General features: G+C 55.1%; 1 protein-coding gene across 1 annotated transcript in view; it reads left to right on the top strand.

Moving 5' to 3' along the window:
• Positions 1-4802, top strand: part of B4GALNT4 (beta-1,4-N-acetyl-galactosaminyltransferase 4) — a 12047-nt gene extending 7245 nt beyond the window's left edge. Inside the window, exons 15-21 of the mRNA XM_029914932.1 lie at positions 1-688; positions 2646-2935; positions 3061-3214; positions 3363-3435; positions 3548-3701; positions 4037-4163; positions 4586-4802. The exon at positions 1-688 is cut by the window's left edge and continues 23 nt beyond it. Coding sequence (XP_029770792.1) covers positions 1-688; positions 2646-2935; positions 3061-3214; positions 3363-3435; positions 3548-3701; positions 4037-4163; positions 4586-4709 — 1610 coding nt within the window. The 3' untranslated portion in view covers positions 4710-4802. The remainder of the gene's footprint in view (positions 689-2645; positions 2936-3060; positions 3215-3362; positions 3436-3547; positions 3702-4036; positions 4164-4585) is intronic.
• The last annotated feature ends 6354 nt before the right edge of the window (positions 4803-11156 follow it).

The following is an 11156-nucleotide window of genomic DNA, read 5'->3' on the forward strand; positions in this document are numbered from 1 at the left end:
GCGCCCTGCGCCCCCGAGCTGCTGCCGCCAACCAGCCACCCCCCAAAGTGTACGTGACGCGGGTGCGGCCAGGGCTGCGGGCGCCCCCGCGGGCGCTGGCGCCCCTCAGCCCACGCAGCCCCCCCTGGCCGCCCTTCCCCGGAGTCTTCCTCCGTCCCAGACCTCTTCCCCGGGTGCAGCTGCGGGCGCCCCCACGCCCGCCCCGGTCTCGAGGCCGCAGGACCGGTGGCTCCCAGGCCACAGAGCCGAGGCCCCCGGCCCAGGCACAGGCCACCCAGGGGAGCCGGGAAGGCCAGCCGCGCGTGCTGGGACCCACGGCACCAACCGCAGCCTCGAACCTGTCAGAAGCACAGCCTGTGACCTCCTTCCTGAGCTTGTCCCAGGTGTCCAGGGCGCAGCTGCCTGGCGTGGGCGAGGAGGAAGAAGAGGCAGACGACGAGGACCGGGCGCGGGGCGAAGACGACGACGAGGACAGCACGGAGGCCGCGGGAGCCCCCCGCGGCCGCTGGCGCGAGGACGCCATTGACTGGCAGCGCACGTTCAGCGTGGGAGCCGTGGACTTCGAGCTGCTGCGCTCCGACTGGAACGACCTGCGCTGCAACGTGTCCGGGAACCTGCAGCTGCCCGAGGCCGAGGCCGTGGACGTGGTCGCCCAGTACATGGAGCACCTTAATGCGCGCCACGGCGGGTACAGAGGGTGCGGGGGAAGGGGAGGTCCTGGGGGGTGAGTGTGGGCGGGGGAGGCCTGGGTTGTGTGGGAGAGGTTGGCTCTGGGGGAGGTGGGAAGGGAAGGCGGGGCAGGGGGGGTGTGGAGGGGAGGTCCTGGGAGGGTCCACGTGGGAAGGGGGTAGTGTGTGTGAGAGGGGAGGCCATGGCAAGGGGTGTGTGGGAAGGGGAGGGGGTGTGTAGTGAGAGGGTAAGTTCCGGCCTCTGTGGGGTCTTCAGACCTTCCCAGGGTTTAACAGGGTGCTGATCTGGGCATGGCACACATACCCCCTTAGGGAAGTCTTCTCTCCCTGTCTCTTCCCTGTCTCTTGGGGCTTCTTCTTGTCCAGTGTTAGAAGCCTCACCTCCTCCAGGCACACAGGGCAGGCTTCCCTGTTCTGTACCTCCAAACCTACCCTGTCACCTTGGGCCTGACCTCAAGATTGAATCTGAGCCAGCCAGGGCTCTTCTCCAAGTAGAGACACACCCAGAGGTCAAGCAGAGAGTCCCTGGAACCCCCCCCCCCCCTCCTCCTCTTCTGGCACAGGGCTGCTGGGTCTTCCAAGAGGGTCTTTCTCTGACTTGGGAGCACAAGGCTCCTCCCCCATTGTTGCCTCTACTCTCCCCCCAGGCCCCAGGAATCTAGGCCTGTTTCCACTCCACATAGGCTAGTGGGGCAGAGAATGGGAGGCCCCAAGTTGGCCCCAGAGGAGACACTGGTGAGTTCTGTGCGCCTTGAAAGAGGAGCAGAACTGGTACACACACCGCTAGTAGAGGCAGACTCTGGGGCAGGAGGCCAGGGTCCTGGTGTGCAGAGGACAGAGAAGGGGCCGTTACGGGCCTTGAGCCACCTGCTCAAGACCCATTTTTCTTGCCCACCATACCAGGTTTTGAGCAGGACAGGGGTTTGACCTATTGAGGTTGAAGACAGGCCCATCGCTGCCTTGGAGAGGAGTGGATGGGATAGGAAGCCCACAGGGGCCATGACTAGGGGCCATGACTGCCACGCTTCTTCCAGGGCAGTGATGAGACGGGGTGGAAGGGGCAGGGATTTGATTCTAGGTGGCTGAGTTCTTGGCTCAGCGCTTCCTGCAAGTAGGGCATGGGTGGTCCCAAGGACTGCAAGTGCAGATAGACCCAGGGTGTTTGGGCAGAAAGTCCCTCACACGAGGGGAGAGCACAGTGGGGATGGCCAGAGTTGAAGGGAGAAGTGGGGACCCCTTGGGGGTCACAGTTTCCCACAGTGAGGGGGCTACAAAGTGACGACATGCAGTGAAAGAAGCAACCTTAGTCAAGGGCAGGATCCTGTTTTCTCAGGATGAGAAGCTTCTGCTTGGTAGCAGAGTAGAGGACCGAAGACACCCAGTAGGGCCAGAACGAGGGGAAGGGGCAGAAGAGGCTCAGGGTAGGCCCAGTGGCATCTTCCCTGGGTCAGGATAACCCCGCCCCCCGCCCCCAGCTGGTGCCAGAAAAGGCAAAAGGGAGGCTTCTCTGAGGAGCCTTGGAAAGAGCAGGGGAGGATTGGGCAAGCTTGACTGGATGCCCCAGAACAAAGAGCCAGTGGGCGAGGAAGTCCGCTCACCCAGCAGGAGGGGATATTGAAGGCAAGTTAGAGTCAGCTTAAGGTCCTAGAACGTCCGTGTAAGACAAGCGATGCTCGTCCTGTGGACAATGGGTGGCGCCGTCATGAAGATCACTGGATGTGTGAGTTGTGGCCAGACCACAGAGGAGGCTGCGCTAGGGAGGGGAGGCATGAAATGCGGGAGGTGAGGTGGCAGCCTGGGAGACAAGGGAATTCACAGCAGCTGCCCTAGTCCAAGTCCTTGGAGGGGCCCCCTGGTTTCTGGGGCTGAGGGCGACCCGCAGGGACAATCAAGGTGGAGACAGCTAAGAGGGAGGTACACTCAGCCCAAGGGTGCTCACCCAACCCCGCTTCCCAGGCGCTTCGCGCTTCTGCGCATCGTGAACGTGGAGAAGCGCCGAGACTCCGCCCGCGGAAGCCGCTTCCTGCTGGAGCTGGAGCTGCAGGAGCGCGGGGCAGGCCGCCGGCGCCTGTCCGAGTACGTCTTCTTGCGACTCCCTGGAGCCCACGCAGGAGATGCCGACGCGGACGGAGAGAGTCCGGAGCCCGCCCCCGCCTCGTCCATGCGCCCCGACGGTCGCCCCGAGCTCTGCCGGCCGCTGCGCCTGGCCTGGCGCCAGGACGTGATGGTACACTTCATCGTGCCAGGTGGGCGGACCACCGTGGTCCCAGGCTCCTGGGATGTGAGGTGGGGTTCCGGGAGACCTCATGGCCGTGGACCGGGTAGCGCAGAGTCAGATTGGGGTGGGCTCAGTGGCACTGCCCTCCTCCAGTGAAGAACCAGGCACGCTGGGTGGCACAGTTCCTGGCGGACATGGCCGCGCTGCACGCCCGCACGGGGGACTCGCACTTCAGCGTCATCCTGGTGGACTTTGAGAGCGAGGACATGGACGTGGAGCGGGCCCTGCACTCTGCTCGGCTGCCCCGGTAACAGCGCCCCCCACCCCCACCAGGGAGGACCGAGCTGTATCTTGTCTCCTTGGGGGAGGTGGGCTTTCCAGCCCCTGCCCCCGGGGATTGGGGATCGGTGCCTGTGACTGCCCATCCCCCTGCTCGCCGTCACCCCCCCCTCCAGGTACCAGTACTTGAGGCGAACTGGAAACTTCGAGCGCTCCGCGGGCTTGCAAGCTGGAGTGGACGCGGTGGAGGTGCGTGGGAGGGGTGGGTGAACAGGGGGAGCCAGCGGAGGGAGCCAGGGAAGGAACTCGGCTTGCGGAGGGGAGGGGCATGCTCAGACCTCCCCATGACCTCCACCTCTAGGATGCCAGCAGCATCGTTTTCCTCTGTGATCTGCACATCCATTTCCCCCCCAACATCCTGGACTGCATCCGCAAACACTGTGTGGAGGGCAAGCTGGCCTTTGCGCCTGTGGTCATGCGCCTGGGCTGCGGGAGCTGGCCGGGAGACCCGCACGGTAATGCCCTGGATGCCCCCTCATAGCCCAGTAACACTAGGAGTCCCTCCAATGCCAGGGTAAGACCCAGGCCCCTCGGGGCCTCTCCCAACCCCCGAGGTAGGCCTAGGAGCCATCAGTGCGCTTCCTATTGCCTAGGACCCCAGAACGTCTAGGGTCTTGCCTGGGAACCTCCTCCAGCACTCCAGTCGTGTGCAGGGCTCCAGGTTATGACCCCACATGGAAGAGTGACCCTTGACACCCCTCTGAGGATGGGACCCTGCAGCAGACCCCCTCCGGAGGCTGGGGAGGAAGGCTCGCAGCTTCTAGTGTCTGACAGGCATCTCCCTGCCCAGGTTACTGGGAGGTGAATGGCTTTGGCCTCTTTGGGATCTACAAGTCGGACTTTGACCGCGTTGGAGGCATGAACACCGAGGAGTTCCGGGACCAGTGGGGGGGCGAGGACTGGGAGCTCCTGGACAGGTGACCGCCACCCCACCCTCAGGGGGACTAAGGACGCTTCCACTGAGTGGGGAGGGTGCCCCCGGGGGTCCTCACAGGCTGCAGGGACTCTGTCCTTCTACTTCATCTCCCAGGATCTGTGACCCCAGCCCATCCCAAAACCTCTTCCCCCTGCTAGGGTCCTGCAGACTCAGGAACAGCCTTTCAACAAATTCTGTCCCCAGATCCTATAGGCCCAGTGGTGGCTCTGAGTCCCCATCGGCCACCAGGATCCCACAGTAGTTGAGGACCTGACATCCCTAGCCCCTGGGCCAGGGTCCTGACCACGTCCATCCTGCCCCGCCCCCCGGGTTTCAGAAGAACCAGGGCAGCCACAATTACCCCCTACCACCCAGATCCTACAGCACCCCTCTCCAGGGTCCTGATACCATCTTTCCACCCAGGGTCCTGCAGGCAGGGCTGGAAGTGGAGCGGCTCCGACTGCGGAATTTCTACCACCACTACCACTCCAAGCGGGGCATGTGGGGCGCACGTGGCCGGAAAGGCTCCCGCACGGAGGGACCCTGAAGACCAGGCCACCCCTCCCAGTCCCTGGCTGAAGCCCCATGGTGGGGGCTGGAGGCCGGGCCCTGAACCTGGTCCCTGGAAAGCCAGCAGGGCTCATCACAGGGGAATGGCCACCACCTGTGCCTGGGCCCGGCGAGGCCACTGCCCCCTTCGTGCCCCTGCCCAGAGAGGCAGCCTTCACAGCTGGTTGAGGCCCGGACTCGGTCTCCACACTCTGTGCGATGATTTCTGTGAAATTTTGCCGTAGCGATGACATTGTTTTCAGGATTTCCGAGAGTTCTGTCTGTTCCGTTTTTTATTCAGAATGAAATGAAATATTTTTTTTAGTTCTGACTTGTCCTCTGCCTGGTTTTCTTGGGAGGGCAGAGATAAGCTTCAGTGAGTGCTAGAGGGCCCGGTCCTCGTCCCATGGTCTCTGCCCCTGAGGCCCCTTCCTGACTCACAGCAACAGCACCGACCCCACCTTCTCCCACCCCCAAGGCCACTCTCTTCCTGCCCTCTCCCCTTGAGCTTCAGAGGTGAGACCTGGAGGTGAAAGGGCTTTGGACCTCTTTCCCATTGCTCTAGCTGTGGAGTCGTGTGGCCACCAGCACCAGACATGGGGCAGGGCCCGCACAGCTTTGAGAAAAGAACATTCGCCTGTTTCACTCCTTTCGAAAACAGAACTAGCCCTACCCCACCTTCCTAGAAGGTCAAGGTGAACTCAGCACCCCTTGGAGTGGCTGCCAGAGGCAGAAAACCCAACTCAAGCTGGTTTATGCCCTAATGCCATAACACTGACTTCTGTTCGTGGAAGTGGAAGTTCAGGGTCAGAGGCACACTAGGAGAGGGCTGACCCAGAGGCTGGATGATGCTGTCAAGGCCCAGCTCCTCCCCAGGGGTCTCAGCTGCCTTGAAAATGGGTCCCAGTGATGGGAGGGAGGCTGGCACTGTGCCTGGTACCTGGCAGCTGCCTGTCTGAGCTCCTTGTGGCTGCCTAACAGACTTCCAGAAATACAGTAGAGTGTGTGACCATGTTCTGTAGGTCAGGGACCTAAACCCAAGGTTTCTGTGTCCCAAACTCCTGGAGGCTTTAGGACTGACTCTGCTTTGTCTTCTCCCTGCTTCTAGAGGCCACTTGGCTCAGGAAGCTTCTGTCTTCAGAGCCAGCGGCTTGCCGTTTTAAGAGCCCTCCCTTCCTGTGTGTCACCTCTGCTGCCTTCATCACATCTCTCTGCCCTCCTGCCTCCCTCTTGTAAGGACATGATGATTACACTGCTCCCTCCATTATTCCAGGATAATCTCCCCACCTCAGTCGACATTTTTTTATGTAATCCCATCTGTAAAGTCCTTCTTGCCATGTCAGGTGACAGTCACAGGTTCCAGGGATCAGGGCCTGGATTCTTTGGGGCCATAATGTTCTATATATCCTCATTCACATTCAGTGGGAAGGCAGTACGTCCACCCAGCAGCCCAAATAATCGTGAGATTGACCCAGATTGTATCCTTAGGTCCTCCCTCACCATGAACGTGGGGCAGCAGGAAGGATTGTAATGAAAGAAGAACCAGATGGGTACCACCATCTGGCCCTGAGAAGACTCTAGAAATGACCCTGCTGGAAGGGACATTGACCACTGCCACTGCTGACCAGAGTAGCCAGCAGATGTGTAGACACTAAGTCACCCGTAACACGTGGGCTTCACAGCAAGTCCTGCTGGTCCAGAGAGCACAGGTGCCTACAGGGCACAACACCCAACCTGCCACACGCCTGCTCAGAAGCTCCCAGAGGCCCTCAACTCATGCTGCCCGCTTCTCCCCACATATCCAGTTCAGAGGGAATTTTCTCCACTCACAGATATTTTGTAATAAGAAAAGAACTAGTGCTGGATTCAGGAATACGTTCTCTAAAGCTGTGGGGCGGGGGTTGGCAGAGGGGATGCAAGCAATCGGCAGGTGAAGCACACACATCAGAAAAACAATTACCTCTAGGAAAAGAAGAAAAGTATAAACAAAATCACATGTGATCTGGACTATTCATATACCCTAATTTATTATTCCATTTTAACAACTATGCGTTGAACACCGACTATGTGTTGGATGCTGAGGGAAAACGGAACAAAGGAGACGAGCATCTTCTGCCCTCATGGAACTATGCTGGGTGAAGGGTGAGGAGGAGCAGACAGTAGACAGAATAAAGTAAATGTCTGGTATATTAGGTGGTGGCAACTGTTGTGGACAAAATGAAGCCAGGAAAGAGAACAGGAAGCTGGGGCGCGGCCGCAGCTGGAAGCGGCGGTCAGAGAAAGCGAGCCCGAGCCGGTGGCGCCGCGACGGTCTGAAGGCTGTTGACCTACCGAGGACGCCACTGGGCAAAAGAGCCCAGAGGCGACGCTTGATGAAATTTTTTAAATTAACAATAAACCCCTCTCACCACTCCTTTTCAACCTCATATTGGAAGTACAGTTGCCTCTTGAACAACACGGGGCTTAGGGGCAAAATCCCCCTGCACAGTCAAAAATCCATGTGTAACCTTTGACTCCCCCCAAAACTTAACTAGTTCTAGCCGACTGACAGGAAGCCTCACCGATAACATAAACGGTCATTGAGACTATTTTAAATATGTGTATTATATATTATATTCTTAAAATAAGCTAGAAAAAAGAAAATGTTAAGAAAATCATAGAGAAGAGAAAATACAATACAGTACTTATTTTTTTAATTAATTTTTAATGCTTTTTATTTATTTTTGAGAGACAGAGAGAGACAGTGCGAGCAGGGGAGGGTCAGAGAGAGGGGGACACAGAATCAGAAGTAGGCTTCAGGCTCTGAGCTGTCAGCGCAGAGCCCGACGCGGGGCTTGAACCCACGAACTGCGAGATCATGACCTGAGCCAAAGCTGGACGCTCAACCGACTGATCCCCCCAGGCACCCCCTGATTTTTTTTTAATCCACAAACAAGTGGACCTGCATAGTACAAACCCATGTTGTTCACAGGTCAATTGTACTAGCTAACACAATAAGACAAGAAAACGAAAAAGTAAATATATTGTAAACAAAAGGGACACATACATAAATGACTTCGTTTGCAGATGATCATCTGCGTAAAAATCTAAAAGAATGAGCAAAAAAAAAAGAAGAAGAAGAAGAAAGAAAGAAGGAAAAACAAACAAAAACCCTCCTGGAATTAATAAGCAATTGTAGCAATGTTGCAGGACATAATAAGGTTAGTGCACACAAGTCAACTGCTTTCCTATACACCAGCAATGAACAATTGGAAATTGAAATTTAAAACACAACACCATTTACGTTCACACTAGAAAAATTAGTTACTTAGGTATAAATCCAACAAAATATGCACAAGATCTATATGAGGAAAACTTCAAAACTCTAATGAACACAATCAAAGAAAAATCAAATAAATGGAGAAATATCCGTGTTCGTGAATAGGAAGACTCAATATTACCATGATGACTACTCTTCCCAAGTTGATCTATAGATTCAATGCAATCCCAACTAAAATCACAGCAAGTTACTTTGTGGACATCAAAAAATTGATTCTAAAGTTTATATGAAGAAGCAAAAGACCCAGAATAGCCCACATGGTACTGAAGGAGAAGAACAAACTTGGGTAGACACCACGTGACTTGGAGGCTGACTGAAAAGCTACCATGATTAAGACCTGATGTTGATGGAAAGTAGACAAATCAATCAATGGAATAGCACAGTGAGCTCAGAAACAACTCACATAAGTATGGTCTTTGACAAAGGAGCAAAGGCAAAACAATGGAGAAAAGGTCACATCTTCACAGACGTCGCTGGAACAACTGGACGTGCGTGTGCAGATGAAGTGAATCCAGACACAGACCTCACGCCTCTATGGAGGCTGACTCAGCAGATCCTAGACCTACTTGTGAAACACGAATCTGTAGGACCCTTAGACGATAACACAGGAGAAAACCTGGATGACCTCGGGCCTGGATGACAATCACTTTTTAGACATGACACCAAAGGCAGGGTCCATATTGTTGCCCGAGTATTCACTGGTAAGCAGGACTTCATGAACTTACAACTTTTGTGAAAGACAGTATCCAGAGAACGAGAAGACAAGTCACAGGGAGAAAATACTTGCAAACGACACATCTGATAAAGGACTGTCGCCCACAATACAGAAAAAACACTTAAGATTCAATAATAACAAAATAAACAACAAAACAAAACATTTTAAAAATCTTTCTTGTTGTTCGTTTAATTATTTTTTTTAATTTTTAATGTTTTTATTTACTTTTGATACAAAGAGAGACAGAGCATGAGAGGGAGAGGGGCAGAGAGAGAAGGAGACACAGAACCGGAAGCAGGCTCCAGGCTCTGAGCTAGCTGTCAGCACAGAGCCCGACGCGGGGCTCGAACCCACGAACGTGAGATCTGACCTGAGCCGAAGTCGGAGGCTTAACCGACTGAGCCACCCAGGCGCCCCCGTTTAATTATTTTTGAGGGAGAGAGAGACAGAGTGTGAGTGCAGGAGGCGCAGAGAAAGAAGGAGACACACAATCTGAACCAGGCTCCAGGCTCGGAGCTGTCAGCACAGAGCCTGACACGGGGCTTGAACTCACGAACCGTGAGATCATGACCTGAGCCGAAGCCGGACACTTAACCGACTGAGCCCCCCAGGCGCCCCAAAAATAAAACATTTTTAAACAACAAAAAATGGTCCAGAGGCCATAACAGGCACTTCAGCAAAGAAGGTACACAGACGGCAGGTCCTAGGTCGTCAGGAAATGCAAACGAAACCCACAGGGAGATCCTTCCACACACCTGTTAGAACGGCCAAAATCTAGAACGCTGACATCAAACGCTGATGAAGATGGGGAGCAACAGGAACTCTCTGTCATCGCCGGTGGGAATTCCACTCTGGAAGACACTTGCCAGTTTCTCACACAACTAAAAAGACCAGCGGTTACCAGGGGTTGTGAGGGTGGGGGAAGGGATGACTAGACCGAGGGTTTTAGGGCATTAGGGTATCTGTACGATACCGTAATGGTGGATACACGGCATGACGGTTTGGCCCAAGCCCACAGAGTGCACACCACCGAGACTGAGCCCTAATGTGAACTGTGGACTTTGGTGATAATGGTGCGTCCGTGTCGGCTCGTGAATTGTAACAAATGTTGGGAAGGGGGAGTCGGCGCAGGGGAGCAGGGAATCTCTGTATCTTCTTCTTAATTTTGCTGTGAACCTAAAACTGCTCTAAAAAGTTCAGACTTCTTTAAAAATCAATGATAAAAACAAAGAAAATTAAAATCTGACAACATTTGTGGGGAGTGGGAAGCACAAAACCTTTACAGAAATAAAAGCCACCTACAAACTTCAAAAAGTAGAACAACCATGGCTGAAAACCCAGTCAGGGACACAAAAGACAAGTTCAGGAGAAGCGCACAAAATGAAATGGAAAAGAACAGTTAAAAGCAATTTCTTTTTTTTTCTTTTTTTTTAAACATTTTTTTAAATGCTTTTATTTATTTTTGAGAGACAGAGAGACACAGCTCAAGCATGGGAGGGTCAGAGAGAGAGGGAGGCACAGAATCTGAAACAGCTCCAGGCTCTGAGCTAGCTGTTAGCACAGAGCCCAACCCCACGAACGTGAGATCATGACCTGAGCCAAAGCCGGACGCTTAACCAACTGAGCCACCCAGGCGCCCCTAGAAGCAATTTCTGAGAAGACAAGAGATAAAGGAACACAGACAAGCCAGAAGACAAGAGATGTGAGTGATATCACAGGAGAAAACTTTTCTGAAATAAATACATGCCAGGATCAAAAGTTTGAAACAACTGATGCCAGAAACTTAGCCGATCCATGTGCGCAGGAAGGCGGCCAGCTTCAGGGGTGAAGACCCCTGAGAAACACGGGCCCGGGGCGGGTCAGGTCAGCACCCCGAGAGCTCCTGGGGAAAGCTGCTGGCCTCTGGGTCACACCTGCTTCCCCGGGACAGCCCAGGTGCGTAGAAGAGTACAGGACACAATTGACCGCCACACAAGGATGGATGGACAGAGAGATGTGGGGAAACAGCTGTGTGGATGGGGCGTGGAGGAAAGGTGCCACCCCGCTCCTTGGGCTCCTGAGGCCCGTACCCCTCAGCTACCTTCCACACCAAAAGTGCGAGGCAAGAGGTGTGGTCACAGAGGATGCTGGGTTCCATGTGTCCCAACGAGGCTCCCCCGGAATTAGGTGTGGGGGCCACGCTGCCCACAGGGCCAGGGGGTTGGTGGCCATTGCACTGATCCAGGTAGGCTCGGTGGGCGATGGGGGCCCCGGGCCGGATTTGGCAGGATCCCAGACCGCGGGATGTTGGAAGGTTTGTGAGTGTGGGCACAGGTTCATGGCCAGGAAGTGCCTGGAAGCCTACACCTGCCTCTCCCGTGCTCCAGAGCTGGAGCGGAGAGGAAACAAGGCCCCAAGACCCGAGCCTCTGG

The sequence above is a fragment of the Suricata suricatta genome, chromosome 11 (genome assembly GCF_006229205.1).
Source record: "Suricata suricatta isolate VVHF042 chromosome 11, meerkat_22Aug2017_6uvM2_HiC, whole genome shotgun sequence".
Taxonomy (NCBI): domain Eukaryota; kingdom Metazoa; phylum Chordata; class Mammalia; order Carnivora; family Herpestidae; genus Suricata; species Suricata suricatta.